The sequence below is a fragment of the Mesocricetus auratus genome, unplaced genomic scaffold (assembly GCF_017639785.1).
Source record: "Mesocricetus auratus isolate SY011 unplaced genomic scaffold, BCM_Maur_2.0 Super-Scaffold_100676, whole genome shotgun sequence".
Taxonomy (NCBI): Eukaryota; Metazoa; Chordata; class Mammalia; order Rodentia; family Cricetidae; genus Mesocricetus; species Mesocricetus auratus.
In genome coordinates, this window is record NW_024429266.1 from 13,105,968 (window position 1) to 13,126,153 (window position 20,186).

At 47.0% G+C, this 20,186-nt stretch overlaps 1 protein-coding gene across 1 annotated transcript; it reads right to left on the reverse strand.

Moving 5' to 3' along the window:
- Positions 1 to 6,279: 6,279 nt before the first annotated feature.
- On the reverse strand, positions 6,280 to 19,630 carry Sde2 (SDE2 telomere maintenance homolog). The gene is made up of 7 exons (XM_005078134.4): positions 19,468 to 19,630; positions 16,632 to 16,749; positions 15,636 to 15,747; positions 14,651 to 14,820; positions 12,591 to 12,705; positions 10,046 to 10,523; positions 6,280 to 8,193 (listed from the first exon to the last, which is right to left on the reverse strand). The coding sequence occupies exons 1-7, from the start codon at positions 19,585 to 19,587 to the stop codon at positions 7,972 to 7,974; spliced, it is 1,335 nt and encodes a 444-aa protein (XP_005078191.2). The 5' UTR covers positions 19,588 to 19,630; the 3' UTR covers positions 6,280 to 7,971.
- Positions 19,631 to 20,186: the final 556 nt, after the last annotated feature.

Sequence of the window (20,186 nt, forward strand, 5' to 3'; positions counted from 1 at the left end):
ATCCCAACCCAAGGGCTCCTGCATCACAGCGAATGTCTCCAAGCTTCTAATCCCAACCCAAGGGCTCCCACATCACAGCAAATGTCTCCAAGCTTCTAATTCCAACCCAAGGGCTCCCACATCACAGCAAATGTCTCCAAGCTTCTAATCCCAACCCAAGGGCTCCCACATCACAGCAAATGTCTCCAAGCTTCTAATTCCAACCCAAGGGCTCCTGCATCACAGCAAATGTCTCCAAGCTTCTAATCCCAACCCAAGGGCTCCCACATCACAGCAAATGTCTCCAAGCTTCTAATTCCAACCCAAGGGCTCCTGCATCACAGCGAATGTCTCCAAGCTTCTAATCCCAACCCAAGGGCTCCCACATCACAGCAAATGTCTCCAAGCTTCTAATCCCAACCCAAGGGCTCCTGCATCACAGCAAATGTCTCCAAGCTTCTAATCCCAACCCAAGGGCTCCCGCATCACAGCAAATGTCTCCAAGCTTCTTGCCATCACTTTCAGCCCATTCTTACAGCCGATACAACAGAGAACTCTGAGAAGGGAAACTGAGGCCAGAACACACAAAGGCACCTTGTCCCAGGTCACTCAGCCTTAGCTGGTAGGTCTACCTCACTTGGATTTGAACCCAGACCCCCCTGCTGTGGGTACCCTCCTGAAGCCTTAACCTCTCGTGGTCAACAATCACTCGGTGGCAGCACAAGGGTTGCTCTGGGCCGCTAGCTAAGCTCACAGTTCATGTATTCGGCCAACATCTACCCTACAGCTGTGGGTCGTCAGACACCTCGGAGCTGGGGAAATAGATTCCATCATAATTGGAGACAAAGACTGGTTCTGCCTTTAAAGAGTTTAGCATTTGGCAAACACTATTTGTCATCAGAACACAGACCATAGATGCAGTGGCTGGGCTGGACGGACCACCTGATGCCATCGTGGAGAAACGTGGATTTGCATTGGCTTCCTCTAAGCAAATGTTTCCTTCCTCTGAGGGTGGAGCCTTCCGTGTTGACTGGAGCAGACTGGTGGGCATAATCCTTCGACCTGGCCGACCTCTTGTCTCTTTGCTGGAGGACTTGTGCTACCACTTGGGCTGCAAAGCAAGCATCATCCTGGCCAGCCCACAGGGCAGTAAGTAGCCAGACTGCTGTTGCGCCCATTGGATGTGGCCAGGCTCACAGGTGTCAATGGTTTGCTCTCAGAACAGGAAGTGAGACAGGGTGTAAGTCAGTGATGGGTTAGAGGTGTCTGGCGGTTAAGTGGGTCACTGCTCTTGCAGAGGGCCCATATTTGTCTCAGTCCCTGGCAACAGCAAACACTGACTGTGAATTCCAGTTACAGGGGTTTTGCTACCCTCTACTGGCCTCTGATGGCACTGCATACATGTAGAATAAATACACTCAGGCAAAACACTCATACACATAAATAATCACAAAAAGGAAAAATAAATAATTGGGACTCTGGGAAGGAATGCTTGCTTCTTCCCACAATAGAAATCTCTCCATTGGCCCTTACTTCTTAGGGTCCCAGTGGTTGTCTACCATAGTCTTCATGTTGTAGACCAGGCTGGCCTCACACTCACAGAGCTTTGCCTGCCTCGGACTCCAAGTGCTGGCATTAAAGGCATGCGCTGCCGCCGCTGCCATGCTCCACCACAGAGTCTTCAACTGCACTTGGCCCAGCTGGTGTCCAGATCACTTCATGAGTTAGGTGACCATGACCACTTGTGCTGTGGAGGGTTAATAGTATTCCTAAGTGTTGGTATCAATCCAAACACATTTATTTACAGCAACTGAGATGAACCCAGAGCCTTGTGTCTCACCATGCAGCTCTGGCTAGCCCCAGAATCGCTATGTAGCCCTGGCTGGCTTCGAACTCATAGAGAGCTGCTTGCCCGTACCTCCTGAGTGCTGAGATTAAAGTCATGCACTAACTACCACACCAGGCTCTGAATCACAGGTTTTTTGTTGTTGTTTTTTGAAGACAGGGTTTCTCTGTGTAACAGTCCTGGCTGTCCTGGAACTCACTGCCTCTGTCTCCCAAGTGCTGATATTAAAGCCGCCACCACCTGGCCGCAATGTGCATTCTTAACTGCTGAGCCATCATCTCTCCTGCCCTGCTTAGTTTTCTGGTTCCATAACCAGTGTTGGGCATCAAGATCCGACCCTTGACTTCTTTGGCCTTTTTTTTTTTTTTTTTGACAATCTAGGGCTCCACCAGGTCTGAGGGCAGCTTCTGTAGCAGGCCTAGGGTTGTCCCCACGCCAGTGCTGAGTGACAAAGTCCCACAGAGGCTGAGGCCACCCATTTGGAGACCAGGCCACACTAAGACCTTGGAGGAGCAATGGAAACTCACTCAAGAGTTTTCTTGACAACACAAAAATAAAACATCCATGGAACCCACTCAATACATCCTCAACCCCACCTACCCTCCATCCCCCAACTCCCCACCCTCACCCCCCACCAACACACACACACACACACACACACACACACACACACCTCTAAAATGACAGCAAGTGGTCAGGATATTGTCTCTATCAAAGAGAGGAGTAATGGTGTTGTGGAATGTTGACCGTGTCTATAAGTGCTTTATTTGTGACCTGTAGAAAGAAAACAAATGAAATCAGGATTCAAGAGTTAGGGAGGGTGGGAACACATCCCATAGGTGGGGCAATTGCCTAGCATAAGGATCTAAGTTCAATTCCCAGTACTTCAAAGTCAGACAAACAGCCCTGTCAAGTCCAGGCCAGTCTCCCTAGCCACTTGCAGCCCACCGCGGGTAGTAGGGTTGAGAGCCGAAGCTTTAGGGCATCCGGTGCCCTGCCAATAGCTGTCCCATACCACCGTCCTCAGGCTCCGCTGAGCCACTCCCTCCCCTTTGCTTCACTTGCAACTTAGAACACAGCGCACTCTAGTGGCCACAAGAGGTTTTTCGTTTAGTTTTGTCTCTGTAGCCCTGGCTGTCCATTAACTCACTCTGTAGACCAGGATGACCTGGAACCCAGAGATCCACCTGTGTCTGTGTCCTGAATGCAAAGACTAATGGTCTGCAGCACGACACCCAGCTTTGTTTAGTGTATTTGAGACAGGATCTTACTATACATCTGATGGGCTGTGTTTGGTCGAGTGTCTCTAGCCATTGTTCTCAACAACCTCCAAAGGCACACGTGCCTATGCGGGGTTTCCAAGGGAGGGCTCTGAGACTTGCTCAAGCACTCTGAAGATGAGCATATTCAGAATAGTCTTTGTTGTTCTATAGAGCACACTAGAATATCACAGCACATTAATTCAGCCAACAACTATGGTTGCACCACCTTTTATGTATGGACACTTAACAAAACAGAACTCTATACTCACGGAGCGACCCCATGTCGGGGGAGGCCCGTTCTCCTTACATAAAATAGAGATATGCACAGAGGGAGCTTTGTCTTTGGCACTTCAAATCGAAGAGAGGCAGCAGTGACATCTCTGTGAACGTCTGAGGGAACAATGCCTGTCCCAGGCGGGAACCAGTCGGGGTTGAGTTGTGACAGTGGAGCATCTGGTTTATTCCTGCTCAGAAGTTGCTGTGGCCGAGGCAGAGAGAAAATGAGGTCAGACAGGAGAGGGAGGGGCTCAGGCTCCAAGGGAGGAGGCCGCACTGGAGGAAGGCGGGAGCCATGGCAGGGAGTATCCTGAGGAACAACATTGTCTGGGTGCACGGCATCAACTGTTTTGCTCACAGAGTTTAGTGGGCGTGGGTCCACAGAGCAAACTCCACCATGAAGCCTTTGCAGTCCGCCCGTGATCCACAGTTGGAAACAGCATTGGAGCTGTCCTCAGAGATGTACTGAACCTCAAGGACAAAGACGGGACAATCCTCCTCAGATTAACTGCATTCCTATGCCGAGTCAACCAAGTGGCCAAGTGGCTCACTTGGCCGGCTTAGAGATTTCTAGTAGGCTCCATGCAACAGCCAGGATCACACTCCAGCGGGACCTGTCTGCACCTCTAATTACTTCATAGTTTTCTCATTTTGAGCTTTATCCCTTGCTCTCCTTACTGGGAAAATGAAACTCAGGGCCTCATACATTAAATCCCTAGATACTATCACTGAGCTACAGTCGCAGCTTTTATCCTTATTGGAAGCGTATTGGGTGTTAAACAGGCTTTTTTGTTTTTATTGTTTGTTTTTTATAGCCTAGGCTGCTTGCAAAATTCCCATCTTCCTGCCTTGGCTCCTGTACCATCATGGCCAAACCCAGCAAGATGTGTTAGATTCAAGTGGCTTGTAAATCATGTCAAATTTCTGCTGTATACTGAAGCTCTACTCATAAAGGGAAACTCATATCACAGTCAGTTTTCTTTTTTTTTTTTTTTTTTTTTTTTTTTGGTTTTTCGAGACAGGGTTTCTCTGTGGTTTTGGAGGCTGTCCTGGAACTCGTAGTCCAGGCTGGTCTCGAACTTACAGAGATCCGCCTGCCTCTGCCTCCCGAGTGCTGGGATTAAAGGCGTGCGCCACCAACGCCCAGCTCACAGTCAGTTTTCTAAGGTCACTCAGGCCTTCTCTGGCAAGACCAAGACCGTATCCCACAGGCCGCCGCTCTCATTTCCGCCCCTTTCAACACAGCCTTTGTTACCTCTGGGAAGACACTGCCACCCTGAATGTTGACACCTGACTGCTCCAAGACCACACAATTTAACCTCCAGAGCCTCCATGTGGGGACACCCTAAGAGCCCCTTCAAACTGGCTTGGCTTCTGCCTCTAAAAGGAACTTGGTATTAGTTCTTGTGAAGGGGACCCACAGAAGCCCATTAGCACCCCACATGCAGATGGGTAAGCGGTGTGACACAGCAGTGCAGCAGAAGGGACCCACAAGCAAACTCAGCGTGCACACTTCGGGGACAGTCAGGATGGTGGCCTGTCTAATCACCAGTAAAAGGTGCACCTGCCTGGGAGTTGCTCAGGACTGCTCACACACCCGCGCTGACTACAGCAGGGCACAACCAGAGCACTGTCAACCTGAGAGAACAACCAGACCTTTGTGGTGACGCATGCCTTTAATCCCAGCACTCGGGAGGCAGAGGCAGCTGGATCTCTATGAGTTCGAGGCCAGCCTGGTCTATGGAGCGAGTTCCAGGACAGCCTCCAAAACAATACAGAGAAACCCTGTCTCGAAAAACCAAGAAAAAAACAAAACAAAACAAAACAAAACAAAAGGAAAGGTCACTGGCCAGGCACTCTACCTTGACAACAGAAATTCTTCAGGTATGCCTGCCCAACTGGCATGCTAGTACAAAGAACATTTAATCTCACAAAGCAGACTCTGTAAAATCTAAAGGTCTGCACTGCTGTGGGATATTTGATCACACTGTGCTACCCCAAGACCGTTAATAAAGTTAACCTTGAGTTGGGGGTGGAGCCAGTGGCTAGCCGACTGGCATTAGGCATAGAGAAGCCAAGAAAATGGATAGGGAAGACACACAGGAAGGAGTAGGGAGGGACTTAGAGGTTTTGCAGCCTCTTCCATCTGGGAAGTGTGGAGAGGTCAACTGGGGAGGAATACGAAGCCACAGCAAGCGTCCAGGGAAGGGAAGCATATGATGCTTTACTGGGGAGAAGCCCCTCGCATGAGGAGCCGAGGGCTACAGACACGTGATCTCTCCCTGCAGGCCGCTCCTTCACCACTTCTCTGAACTATCGGGTTTTCACCCCATGTTTGACCCCCAAGCCTTTATTGGTACTAGAACTTAGATAAACAGATCACAGCACCCACAATTTTTTCTGGGGGGTGCTGTCTTGTCTTGCTATGTTGACAAAGCTAGCCCTTCAGTACCAGGTATTACTAAGTGCAAGCCACCATGCCTGGCCCGTTCAAATGTCCTTTCACGGTTTGAATAGTCACATGGTCTGAAAGGAGGGCTCAGCCACCCACACTAGACAAATGATCTTCCCTAGACAATAGGAATATCTCTCAGGTTCCCTGCTGTGCAGCAGAGCTGATGGCGTCTAGGCTGCTCCTCTAGAGCCATAATCTAGAAACTCCACATGTGTGCAAAGTGGGGATCCAAGGCTTCCAGACCCCTCGACCAGGCAACTTTGTCTTAGAGACTCATTTCGGCTGCATCATAGAAACAGGACAACCATGGGACAAAAATGTGTGGGTGGGAGTAAGGGGAACAATAACAGACTTGGTGACTTAGGGAAGCACAGTCACACGGTGGGATGTATACCTGTAAATTTCCCAGAAGGAGAGAAAAATGTTAGGATGGAGGAGGGGGAATGTGAAGAAACAACAGCTTAATTTTTTTCCAAATTTAATTAATGGCATAAATTTACAAAGTTCACCAAACTCCAAGGTTAAAAAAATCAGTAGACAACATCTAGGCACATCTGAAAACAGCCCCCAAAAGAACACATTATGATAGAAAAACTGTGCGACTCAACACCAACTTGTCATCAGAGACAGGGACCAGATGATAACGACGGCGAGACAGATTAGACACAAGTGAGAGACAATGCATGCTGTGTGTAGGAGCCCAGTGTAGAAAATAAATGCACAGAAAACACACGCTATGAAAACAAGAGCAAAGGCTGCAGGCTACACTTGAGATAAATACATGGTGAACAGGAAACTAACGCAGAGACGAAGGGAACTGTCCAATATATACTACAGCAGTGAAACCTAACAATAGCTTCAAAAATAAAGTAAAAACATTACAATTACAGAAGTAGGAATGGGTGGACATGATCAAGATACACTGTATATAAATGTGAAAAAGTCAAAGGCGAAATAAAAAACCCAAAACCAACTAGAACAAGACATTTTAAGGCAATGCAGAAACTCGTATGCATGGAATATCACTGAATTAATACATAATCAATCACTTAACAAATGCTAAGACAATTCCAATCATAATCGAGATTCTAATGTTCTCTCTTAGTTCCTTGTGAAAACAAACGAGCAGAGACAGATCGTAGGAATAATCCTACCAACCATTCACATAACCACTATTCCAGAACATTCCCCTGCCAGTTGAGTGCATGTGTAGTCCTGGCACTCTATAGACCAGGCTGGCCTCGAACTCACAGAGATCCGGCTGCCTCTGCCTCCCGAGTGCTGGGACTAAAGGCGTGCGCCACCACTGCTGTGTTTGTTTTTTTTTTTTCAATAGTATACAGCAAGGCATTTTCTGACCTGAATAGTCAGTATCAGTAAGACATTTAGAAAAAACAAACATTTGCTAATTGGACAATTTACTTTAAAAAAATAAATAAAAGAAAAATCTACAATCAGTGATCTAAAGGAGCTAAAGAAAGTTGAGTAAAGAAAACCCAAGGTACATAGAAGAGGAAACAAAAAGCAAATGCCAATGAGGCTGGTGACAGAACAATTCACAAACAAAACAAAATAGACCCCTAGATGGAATAAACCCCAGTGAGAGAGAGGCCTGGGAGCAGCTAGGTCCCATCCCTGGTAGTACACAGACACTCAGTACTGGATAGAGAGAGAAGTTTTTGCCATGAGTGGTGAATAACTGTTTCCAAAAATAAATTTCCTGAAAACACCACCAAAGTGACACAATATAAAACCAAAGAAATTTATAAGCCCCTGACAAAGCAGATGCAGTGGTCATGGCTGAGACAGGATCACTGCAAAAAGGATCACTGCAAGTTTGAGACCAAGCTGAACTACAACGTTGTTTGTCAGTCCAGACTGCAGAGTGAGTCTCCATCAATTTTTAATTTGTTTGTTTTTCTCTGTGTAGCCCTGGAACTTGGCTATGAGTCTCTCTCAAAAACACCAAAAAGAAAGTAAAATAACCTACAAAGTTTTCTTCCTCCGATGAAAACCTCAAGCCCAGGTATTAATGAAGAGACTAGTTACTAGTGAGTTATTAAAAACTGGCTTTTAGTATCAACAGAAACATTGGCCACGCGTCCACATCAAGTCAGAGGAAGTGTCGAAATCATGAGAGCTCTGAGGGAAATTCACTTCTTCTTCCCTCTTGAAGGCTTGGCAAACAGAGCTGGGTCGATGTGCTCCTTTGCCAGGCCCCTGACAGAGAAGAGCCTGGCTGCACGCTCCTGCAGGGTGCCCCCACACTTCAGTCCAAGGCCCATCAGTTCACACTTGAGTCTCTCCAAACCCAGCGACTCCAACTCGGCTGCGGAGCTGAATGTTAGCAGATCCACAGCTTCCCGCCCGAGAGCCTGCCGGGAAAAGGAGACAATTAAAGACGCCCTTCCTCTCAATGAAGACTACAATTACCAGCTACATCCTATTTCCAATGAGGGGCTAGTTACTGTGCCACCACCCAGCTGTTGACCTGCCATCTAGACCCCATTCCATATGCAGTCTGATACACACAAAAAGCTAATTTCTTATCCATACTTGGCATCTATTTTTGACTTTTAAGACAAGGTCTTGCTATGTGGCCTGGTCTCAAACGTTCAGTAATATTCCTGCCTCTGCCTCACAAATGCTGGGATATTATGCTGGTGTATACCACCAGTCCCAGTTTGGAACACTCTTTTTTTTTCATTTTTATTTTTTCTTTTTCCTGTTTTTCAAAACAGGGTTTCTCTGTGTAGCCATAGCTATCATGGAACTAGCCCTGCAGAGATTCAGAGTCTGAGATTAAAGACACGAGCCAACACTCCCACTTGGAACACATTTGTTTTTTAATAAAAATTATTTATAGGGAGGGTGGGAGGGAGAAGGGATTGGGATTAGTATTAATATAACATTGTTTTAAGCCAGGTGATGGTGGCGCATGCCTTTAATCCCAGCACTCGAGAGGCAGAGGCAGCCAGATCTCTGTGAGTTCCAGACCAGCCTGTCTATAAGAGCTAGTTTCAGGAGAGCCTCCAAACCCTGTCTAGGAAAAAAAAAAAAAAAAAAAAAAGAGGGAGACTGTTTTAGTTTAAGTAAACATCAATTTTAAAAGTTATCTTTATCTTATGTACAATGGTGTTTTGCCTGCATGCACGTCCGGGTGAGGGTGTCAGATCCTCGGCTCCTCTCCTGCTCCACCTGCCCTCTTCTCTTCTCTCCTCTCTTAAGCCCCCACAATGGCCCTGTTCAATAAAATCTTTCTCCTCAACAACCAAGCAAATAAACAAACCACTAAAAAACAAACAAGCAAACAAGCCCCAAAGCTAAGAAGGCATGGTGATGCACACCACTATGCCAGCGCTTGGGAGCAGTAGACGGAGCTCTGTGATTTAGGCCAGAGTGGTCCACACAGGTAGTTCCAGGCCTGCTGGGTTATATTGTGAACCGGTCTTAAAACAAACAACAACAAAAGGAGCTAGAAGTGAAGCCATGTCTTAGAATTCATGAAACATGGCATCAAAGACACCACCTAGTGGTGAACAGTGTAACTCCAGAGCTTGCAGGGGAACAGGCTTCACATCTGCACTATTTAGGATTAAATGAGCTGTTGGAGAGGAGGCACATCTTTGAAAACACACAGTGGATTACTTGTGATCATAGATTTGGAAGGCTGAGAAGGATTGCTGAGTTCAAGACAGCCTGAACTACAGGGTGAGTTCCAAGCCAATCAGAGAAATGAGACCCTATCTCAAAACAAAACAACTAAACTAAACATGGGCTGCAGAGATGGGTGGCTATGTGGTTAAGGGTACTGGTTGCTCTTCCAGAGGCCCTGGCTTTGATTCCCAGTGCCTATGAGGTAACTCACAGTCATCTGTAACTCCAGTTCCACTGGATCCAATGCCCTCTTCTGGCCTCCACCGGTAACAAGCAGGCTTGTTTCATGAAGACATACAAGCAGGCAGAACATCCATTCACATAAAATAATAATAATTTGAAAAGAAATAGAAAGGGCTGGGTTGGTGGCACATGCCTATAATCCCAGTGTTGGAGAGGTACAGGTGGGAATATCATCTTTCGTTTGGGGCCAGCCTGGTCTACACAACAAGTTCCAGGTCACCAAGAGTTATATATAGATAATAGACACACGCACACACACGCGCGCACGCGTAATTTTTTTTTCATATGTAATTTTCTTAAAGGGAAAACAAAACCAAACCAACATACTGTGTCTCCTGAGTGGCCTCCCTCCAGGTCAGCAATGGGAACACTTTCCCCATTTTTTCCAGAGACAGCCATGGCAGCACTGTCCCCACGAGGCACTCCTCCCTCCTGGTCCTTCTGTGTTGGTGTGGGACCCTCTGTCTCCTTTGCTACAGTCGCTTCTGTTTCTGTGTCCATCTTCCTTTCACTGTGCTCCCTGGCACACGTCTCTCCCAGCTCAGTTTGTGTGTTCTCCAAAATGTCCTGCCTGGGGTCAGGGTCAGGCATGGTTTTCTGAAGCTTCTCCGGCGACTTGGAATGTGTGCTCAATCCTGAGCTCTGAGGACTGCAAGGACAGTCAGCCGCCACCTCAACACCATCACTACCACTTTCTGGAGCACAGCAGCTCAGCCCCGAAGTACCAGGGGCGTCGTCACTGTCGTCATCATCTGAGCTTCCAGCACTGGAGCCCTCAGCAGCCTCCAGTCCTTCCATGCCCAACCTGTGGGAAACAGCAGAAAGGTGCGCCATCATTTCCAACCTGTACCTCCTAAAAGTGCGGGCTGCCTGGAGATGGCGAGTAAGTAAACTTCAGGAAGTGTATCCAGAGGTGTAATTAGAAGGGACTGCTTCAGCTATGTAAAACCCAACAGGAGGGCCATGCTCTTATTGGAGTGCTCTCCCTCGGTACACATGCTCTGCCTGGAATACTTTCTTAGTTCCTTCTTTTTTAAATGATGATTCTTTTAAAACTATGCTTGAGGGACTGGAGAGATGGCTCAGAGGTCCTGAGTTCAATTCCCAGCAACCACATGGTGGCTCACAACCATCCATAATGAAATCTGGTGCCCTCTTCTGGCCTGCAGGGATACAGGCAGGCAGAACACTGTATACATGATAAATAAATCTTTAAAAAACAAAATAAAATTCTGCTTGAGATTTTCCCTCAAGCATATTAATTCCAACTGTTGACAATTAGAAAAGCCTTGGGTCTGAGGATGGCGCTCAGTGGTAGAATGCTTGCTTAGCATGTGTGAGGCCCTAGGTTCTACTCCCAGTACCAGCAAGAAAGAAGGAGAACACCCTATGCTTTAGTCATAATTTCTGTGCTGGGTAGTTTTATATCATCAATTTGACAAAGCTAAAGTCATCTGAAAGGAAGGGACCTTAATTAAGAAAATGCCTTCATAAGACAGGGCTGGAAGACAAACCTGCAGGGCATTTTCTTAATTAGTGATTGATGGGAAGGGCCCAGCCCATTGTGGATAATGTTATGCCTGGGCTGGTGGCCCTAGGTTCCATAAGAAAACACACTGGCAGGGCAGTGGTGGCGCACGCCTTGAATCCAGCACTCAGGAGGCAGAGGCAGGTGGATCTCCGTGAGTTCGAGGCCAGCCTGGTCTACAGAGTGAGTTCCAGTTCCAGGACAGCCTCCAAAGCTATAGAGAAACCCTGCTCAAAAGAAAAAAACAAACAAACAAACAAACAAACTTGGGGAAAAAATGACAAAGGCTATTTGTTATACGATGTTTCACTATGAAAGGAGAAAAGCTGTCCTTTCGAGTGCTGGGAAAATAGCTCAGTTTGGTAAAGGTCTGACATACACATACAATGATGAGGACCTGAGTTCAGAACCCCACACCCATGTAAAAAGCCAGGGTAAGTAGAAGCATCTGAAATTCCAGCACAGGGGCGGAGTAGGAAATAGAGACAGGAGGATCCCTGGCACTCGCTGGTTAGCAAATCTAACCAAACAGATGAGTTCCAAGTTCAGTGAGGGACCCTATCAAAAAGAGATGGAGGGGGCTGGAGAGATGGCTCAGAGGTTAAGAGCACTGGCTACTCTTCCAGAGGTCCTGAGTTCAATTCCCAGCAACTACAAGATGGTTCACAACCACTTATAATGAGATCTGGTACCCTCTTCTGACCTGCAGGGATACATGCAAACAAAATGCTTTATACATAATAAATAAATAAATCTTTTTTAGAGATGCAGCGGAGGAAGACATCAATGCTTACCTCTGGCCTCCATGCACATGAGCATGGTCAAGTGCACACACATACACAAACCATGCACGAAACCTTATCATTCAGATTTGGTGGAATGTTGTCCACAGCAGAAAACACTAGTGAGGTGCACAGGGTGCCGGTCAACTAAACCTAAAGACTGAAGCACTCTGCAAATGAGCTCCCATCAATGCTACTTAAAAACGTGCTTGTTCAAGCCCTGGGTGTGGTGGCCCATGTTGGTGATCTGTGATGCAAGCAGCAGGCTGATGCAAGAGAATCCCAAGGTGGAAGGGTGGCCTGGCAGACAGAGCAATGCACTTACAAATGTATACACAATTGTGCTAACAGACAAGATGGGAACATCAGCCGGGCGGTGGTGACACATGCCTTTAATCCCAGCACTCTGGACGGAGAGGCAGGCAGTTCTCTGAGTTCGAGACCAGCCTGGTCTACAGAGAAAGTTCCAGGACAGCCTCCAAAGCCTCAGAGAAACCCTGTCTCGAAAAACAAAACAAAACAAAAAAGATGGAAATACTATACGTCCTCAAAGGAGACTTACCAAAAGCATTTCCTTCTCTTTGCTCCAGCTCCTTGGTCTGTCTTTGACTTGTTAGGCCGTTTCCGAGTCTCACTGATTCCCGCTGACACCATCTTGCTGGAGGCAGCCTGCATACCTAAGTGGAAAATTAAATGTTTCTGTAAAGACATAATCTGGGTTGTAGAAAGTGCTATAATCTTTTATAAGAACTTTTTTTTTGAGATAAGGTTTCTCTGTGTAGCCCTGGCTGTCCTGGAACTTGCTCTGTAGACCAGGCTGGCCTCAAATTCAGATTCCCTACCTCTGCCTTCCTGAATGGTAAAAAAAACTCTTTTAAATAGCACACAAAGTGACAAATTTCCTTATGTTTTTTTCATAATATTTAGTTATGGCTGTTCCTACCTGAGGAAATATAAATTTTTTCATGCCAAATTTTTATATGGTTATGAAATTAATCTCAAATTAAAGAATACTTCAAATAAGCATTATGATACCATAGCTGTCTGTGACAAGGTCTCAATCAGCCATGCTAGCCTCAACACACTGTTGCTGAAGATGACCCTGATCTCCTGATCCTGTCTTCACTGCCATAGTGTCAAGGTCACAGGCACTCCATCATGCCCAGCTACGACAGTACCACAGCACCTTCATTTATTTGTTTTTCAAGACAGGGTTTCTCTGTGTAGCCCTGGCTGTCCTAGAATTGCTCTGTAGACCAGGCTGGCCTCAAACTAGAGATCCACCTGCCTCTACCTCCTGAATCCTGGGATTAAAGGTGTGTGCCACCACTCTTATTTGTTTATGTTTAAGGTACAGGTTTTTCTGTGTGGTCTGGTTAGCTCAGAACTTACTGTATAGACTATGAACTCACACAGATCCATCTGCCTCTGCCTCCCACTCAGTACCCAGAACAGTATCTTCCTATCTTCCTTCCTTCCTTCATTTTTTTGGGGGAGAACAGGGTCTCTCTATTATGTAGCTCTGACTGACCTACAATGTAGACCAGGCTGACCTCAAACTCACAGAGATCCCCCTGCCTCTCCGCCTCCTGAGTGCTGGAATTAAAGGCATGTACTACCACATCCAGCTTAGAACAGGTTTCTTTTTTCCGTTTTGTTTTCAGTTTTTCCAAGACGGGGTTTCTCTGTATAACAGTACTGGCTGTACTAGAACTCACTCTGTAGACCAGGCTGGCCTTGAACTCACAGGTTCTGGGATTAAAGATATACACCACTACCGACTGTCTTTAGAACAGTATTTTAAAAACATCAATGTGTGCTGGGCATTGGTGGTGCACGCTTTTAATCCCAGCACTCGGGAGGCAGAGGCAGGTGGATCTCTATGAGTTGGAGGCTAGCCTGGTCTATAGAGCGAGTTCCAGGATAGCCTCCAAAACAATACAGAGAAACCCTGTCTCAAAAAACAAAAAAAACAAAAAAACAAAAAAAAAAAAGAAACCACCAATGTGCACCTTGAGGCTATTTTCATGCATTTGTCTTTCTTGTCTTACCACAGCCTTTTTGATGAACAGGACACTTTAAATCAACTACATTCATAACAAGCCCAGGACACTGCTCTGGATGCTTAAAAGAATATCTGAGGTTGCTGGGTGGTGGGGGCGGGGCAGCAGTGGTGCACGCCTGCCTTCAATCCCAGCACTTAGAGGCAGAGGCAAACGGATCTCTGTGAGTTCGAGACCAGCCTGGTCTACAAGAGCTAGTTCCAGGACAGTCTCTAAAGCCACAGAGAAACCCTATCTCCAAAAACAAAAACAAAACTAAAGAAAGAAAGAGAAAAGATGGACTGGAGAGATGGCTCAGCCATTAAAGGCTAAGCTAATAACCAAGAGAGAAAAGATGCTCTTCCCTGGGGCCCAAAAGTCTAAGAAATTTGGAGGTTAAGCCTGCCAGATGTTGCGTCTGTGTTGTGCTAGGTGTAGGTGTTAGCATGTGGTAAAAGGAGAAGGGTTCCAAGGCGTTCATCTTCCTCTTCCAAAGAGCTCAAGGCCACTGTCACAGAGAGTGAGTGCTGTGAAGCTTATGGCTCCGGGGCCTGCAGAGCAGAGCAATCCTCGCTCTCACCTTTGAGGACGGAATCCTCCAGACGCTCAGCCATCTCATGGCACTGCCTCTGGTAGTCGGGGCTGGTGAAGCTGTGCTTAGGCTCGGCAAGCTTTCGCTGCAGTCTCTCCAGGCGCTTTTGCTCCTTCTCAGCCTCCCGCTCAGCTTGCTGTTTTACCCACTCGGCCATCCTGGGGAAGAATGGAGACGTGACCGAGTGAATGAATCATACACAGCATTTAGATCAGTGGCAGACCACACATATGAAACTGACCCAATACTACAATGCAGATGAAAAACTTATTGCTTAATGGCCCCGTAGTCATAGTAACACTTACTCACCTGTTTATGATGATGTGTTATTAAAATAAAAGAAAACCCTCCAGCTCTGAGTAACACAAAAGTCCAGAACAGTCTCGCACATGACACAATGCTTGCTACTAACCACCACTGATTAGATAGCCTCTGTACTGTTACCATTATTGGGGTGATGGGGTGATCACAGGGATCAAACCCAGATCCTTAAGCAAACAAACGCTCTACCACCAAACTGCACTGCTATTCTGCTAGTCTCACTCATGCTCCTACTTATTAGTCAAGTTTACTTAAAGACCTGGTATCGCACACCTTTGATCCAGCAATGACAGGCAGAGGCAGATAGATCTCTGTGAGTTTGAAGCCAATGGTCTACATAGTAGTTAAAGGCCAGCCACGCTACACAGAGAGAGACCCTGTCTCAAAAAACAAAACCACAACGGACAAACAAAACTCAAGTTTACTGTGAGACTGTATGCCGTATCTCATCAACAACACTTCACATACAACAGTTCACCAATCTCTCCATTGCATCAGGTGATGGATTATAATGCCTGGGTTTACTAAAACTTCCTCTCTGATGCTTGCAAGAGGCACTCCTATTCATATAGTGACACTTCTCCAGAAAGGTGTGTCATGCTTAATGTCAACACACTGGAAGAGACAACTAACTACAAGGTGGATATCTTACGCTTTCTCATGATTGACATCTCGTAATCTCCTCCCACTGAGATCCCGGCAGGCTTCTCGATTGGTTGTCTTCTCGATCTGAGCACCAAGTGCTCGAAGCATAGACCCAAAACCTGAAATCGATACAGGTATGGATTAAGTGGTTAAGGATGCCAAGGACTGATACAAGCCAGATTAGCACAAGACTAAGACTAAACTCCACATTCTTCCATTTTCTTTTTGAAAAGGAGATGAGCATCAAGGTTTCTACCCAGGATACAAGGTACTGATCATTCTGATTAGCTTTCTGTTTTCTGCCTTTCACTTTGTATTCCTGAAATGCTGTACTGTATAGGTAGGATCAATGAAAGGCTTTAGTCAATGCCAGAGACTCCAAGATTCCTAGGTGAAGAATTATGTGATGGGACTTCTGAGGCAGCTTGGTCAGTAAAGTGAGTGCTGTACAAGCATAAGGAACTGAGTTCTGGATCCTCAGCATCCATGCAAAAGCTAGATACAAGGACATGTGCTTATAGCCCCAGCAACACAACTAGAGGATCCCCGGAGCTCACTGGCCAAACAGGCAAGTTCAGGGTCAGTAAGAAATGTCTCCACAAGGTCGGGCGTTGGTGGCGCACGCCTTTATTAATCCCAGCACTCGGGAGGCAGAGGCAGGCGGATCTCTGTGAGTTCGAGACCAGCCTGGACTACCAAGTGAGTTCCAGGACAGCCTCCAAAGCCACAGAGAAACCCTGTCTCGGAAAAAAAACCAAAAAAAAAAAAAAAAAGAAAGAAAGAAATGTCTCCACAAATAAAGTGAAGAGTATCTGAGGAAGAGTATGAGTTATTTTTTTCTCAAAAAGAATAATAAACCAAAAAGATCACCCAAAACGGAGCAAAAATGGTTTCACAAGGCAAAACAAGGCTGATATACCACAAACCAACAAGTTTGTTAATTTCAAACACACTGTTAGGAACCACAGACTTGTTACAACAAGCCACCAACATCATATCCTACCTCCTTTCCCTCCACAAAGTCTGGGCTCCAAACTGTACACAGCTCCATGCTGCACTGTGTCGCTGGCGGTAACGAGGACTCCGTTACATTTCACAAAGAAGCAGTCCACAGGAATTGCCTAGAGGTAAGATTAAGTCTTTAATGCCTTTCTGACACCAGATGAGACCTAGCTTCTTCTTCTTTTATTAATCTTGTTACAAACAGCTAACAGGTTGGATTACTATTTGTTAAGCTGAAAACAACAATGACTTCTCTGTTTGGGTGCAATTTCCACCATCACCTTCTTCCTCTCATAGGTCACCTGAGTAGCAGACCACACAGGGCTCAGATCTAGCAATGCACAAGTCTCACTCATTTCTCCTTTATAAAATGGTAAATAAAAAAAGTCATTTTAATACCAAAACTGACCCAAAGCTTAAACCTGCCAGCCATCCTGACCTGTGTAGGTAGGGAGACAGTAAAGGCAGGGGTGTATTTGTTGTTTTGTTTTTGGAGAGGTGGCACATCACCATGTAACCTATTTGAGATTCACATTTGCAATCTTCCTGCCTTGGTCTTCAGCGCAGAGATATCATCATGCCCAGTGAGGAGTTTAGGTTTTACTCTAAATAAAACTACTGGCTTGGCAAGGTGACAACGCTTTTAATCCCAGCACTTGGGAGGCAGAGGCAGGAGGATCTCTGTGAGTTCCAGGACAGCCTGGTCAGTCCACATAGTAAGTTCCAGGACAGTCAACACTACATAAAAGAGAGACCTTGTCCCTGAAATCAAAGCAAACCAACCCCCCCCCACCAATACACCAATGTCACTTAAAGCCATGTGACTGTATACAAATCACGTGAGAGGAAGTTATCAGGAAAAAGGTCAGCAGATTAACCCCGAGGACTTCAGAGTTAGGGAGAAGAGCCAGCAGCCAAGGACTAGAAAAGAGGCCAGTGGGAAGAAGAGTTGATGGTGATGTATGTATTCGACGGCCATGGCCTACTGTGTCACGTGATAAACTCAGTATGTGCTGAAAACTAAAACTGACTACTCTTCTGTTGTGATGAATACCACGACCAAAACCAACCAGGGGAGGGAAGGATTCATTTCAGTTCACATCAGATCACAGTCCATCTCTAAGGAACTCTGGCAGGAGAAGAAGCAGAAACCTCGGAGAGACGCTGCTTTCTGGCTTGCTCTCTGGCTACTCCTCCCAGGTCCACCTGTCTGGGATGGCACCACCCACAGCAGCCTTGGCTTTCCTCAGCAATTAGCAATCAAGAACATGAGTCCTGGACAATTCCACAAGTCAGCTGGACAGAGACAATCCCCCAGCTGAGAATCCCATTGGATATATCAAGTTGACAGCTGAACCTTAACTGTGCAAAGGAGGTAATTACAAATTATTTGTAGGATGGGCTGGAGAGAAAGCTCAGAGGTTAAGAGCACCAACTGCTCTTCCAGAGGACCAGGTTCAATTCCCAGCACCCACATGGCAGCTCACAACTGTCTGTAACTCCAGTTCCAGGAGACCCGACAACATGGCACATGCACCAAAGCACATAAAATAAAAATAAAGTTTTTTTACTATTTGTAGGATAAGGACAGTTCACTCACAGATGATGGCTGGAAGGCAGAAGCACCAGTGTGAAGACAACAACACTCTCTCCTCTCAGTGGAGAGAACATACAGAAGACACCACTGCAAACACAGATGTCCACCTTAAATTGTAAAGACCCACCTCACATTAATGTTTATAAACTAAAAAACCACTTTAGCATCCCTAAGTGGCATATACATGGTCTTTCCAAATTGGTTGTTTTTGTTTTTGAGACAGGGTCTCTCTCCGTAGCCCTGGCTGTTCTCAAACTCACCTACCTCTGCCTCTCCCATGTGGGATTAAAGGTGTGTACCACCAACTGGCTGCAAAACTCTGAAAGACTTCAATGTGAAGGCAGAAACTTATGTGCAAACAAAATTGCTTATTTAAAAAACAAAACAAACCAAAGCTGTATTTTCTTTTAAAAAAAAAGAGTTCTATTATTTTTAGTTATGTGTAGGTGTATTATGTCTGTCTGCATGTAGGTATGGGCATATCAGTGCAAATGCCCTCAGAGACCAGAGACATGCTGTTTTGCTTTGAAACGGGGCTCATGTTGTCCGGGCTGGCCTCAAATTCACTACAAAGAGGCTGATAACTCCCAATCCTTTTGTCTCCACCTCTCAAGTGGAGATTACAGGCATAAACCATTATGCCCAGCTGTATTTATTTCTAGGCCCTTCAACAAAAATGTCCTTAACACTTCTCATTGTCAAAATTCTATTGTTACCCGGGTGGTGGTGGCGCACACCTTTAATCCCAGCACTTGGGAGGCAGAGACAGGAGGATCTCTGTGAGTTCGAGGCCAGCCTGGTCTACAGAGCGAGTTCGAAACCCAAACAAAGTGCACAACTTTAGAAGTCCTTGACCAGTTTCATAAGTACACGACTTTCTGCCTGTTCCTTTTGTCCGCGTGTATTTATGAAACTCTCAGGAGGGCCAAGAACCTATGGTGTCAACAGAACCCGTGAGTGACTGACGAGTGACCTGATGAATCCGTGGCCTTCCCTAAACGTCCTTTGGCTAAGACCGGTTCTCTAGGTTGGGACTAACAGGGTTTCCAAATGGGTGGATAAAAAAGCATGTTTCTATTTATAATTTAGGTATAAAGAAACAGAGCCAGAGTTTCTAATCCAAGAGCCGTAATTTGGCTTTTGTTTTTTCTTACGACGTGGGGGCCACAGACTACCAGAGGACGGCCCCAATACCGATCGGTTAGTCCGCCCCCCACCTTCCGGCGACCGCGAGCCTCACCCGTTCCCGGCAGTGTCGGTAGATAACTTCGCGCACGGAGCACCTGTCCGAGGCACACGGCAGCGCCTTGCACCCGCTTCCGGGGCCGCGAACCCACGCCAGCACCGCAGCCTCCGCCATCTCGCCTTCAGACGGAGCCTCCAGCCGGTGACAAGCACTAAGCGACACCACCAGCTAGACGCATCTTGATGACGCAAGGCCTCAGCCCCCCCCAGCCCCGCCCCGCGTGCTGCCACTCAACCCCGCCTTTCCGGAGGGCAGTCACGTGGCCCGGCGTCGCGAGGCTGGTGTGGGGGAGGGGACAGGAAAGGCCTGCCGGAGGCCGATAAGACCGCGGAGCGCCGGGGCTAGGCGTTGCTAAGGGCGGTTGCCAGGGCGGGGCTCGAGGGACTGGCTATAAAGAGCCGGCTCTGGGCGCGGCGCAGCGCTTGGGCTGTGAGCGATAAGGCTGCTGGCAGTAGCTCCGCCCAGCGCCGCAGGCCCAGCGCCACTCGCGCTTGTGTAGCTATTTTTGGTTCTGGGAAGACTGTGGCCCGGCAGGCCCTGCTCCCAGATGCTGCGGGGAGAACGCGGGCCCCGTGGCGGCTTCCTCCACCCGCCCGGCCTCCCAACTCCTGGGGAACGGCCCCCAGTGGTCCCCTAACCACTGCCTCTGCCCGCGTAGTTTCCTGAAGCTGTCACCCCCTCCGTCCTTCCATCACGTTCGGCTCGTTCTCGTT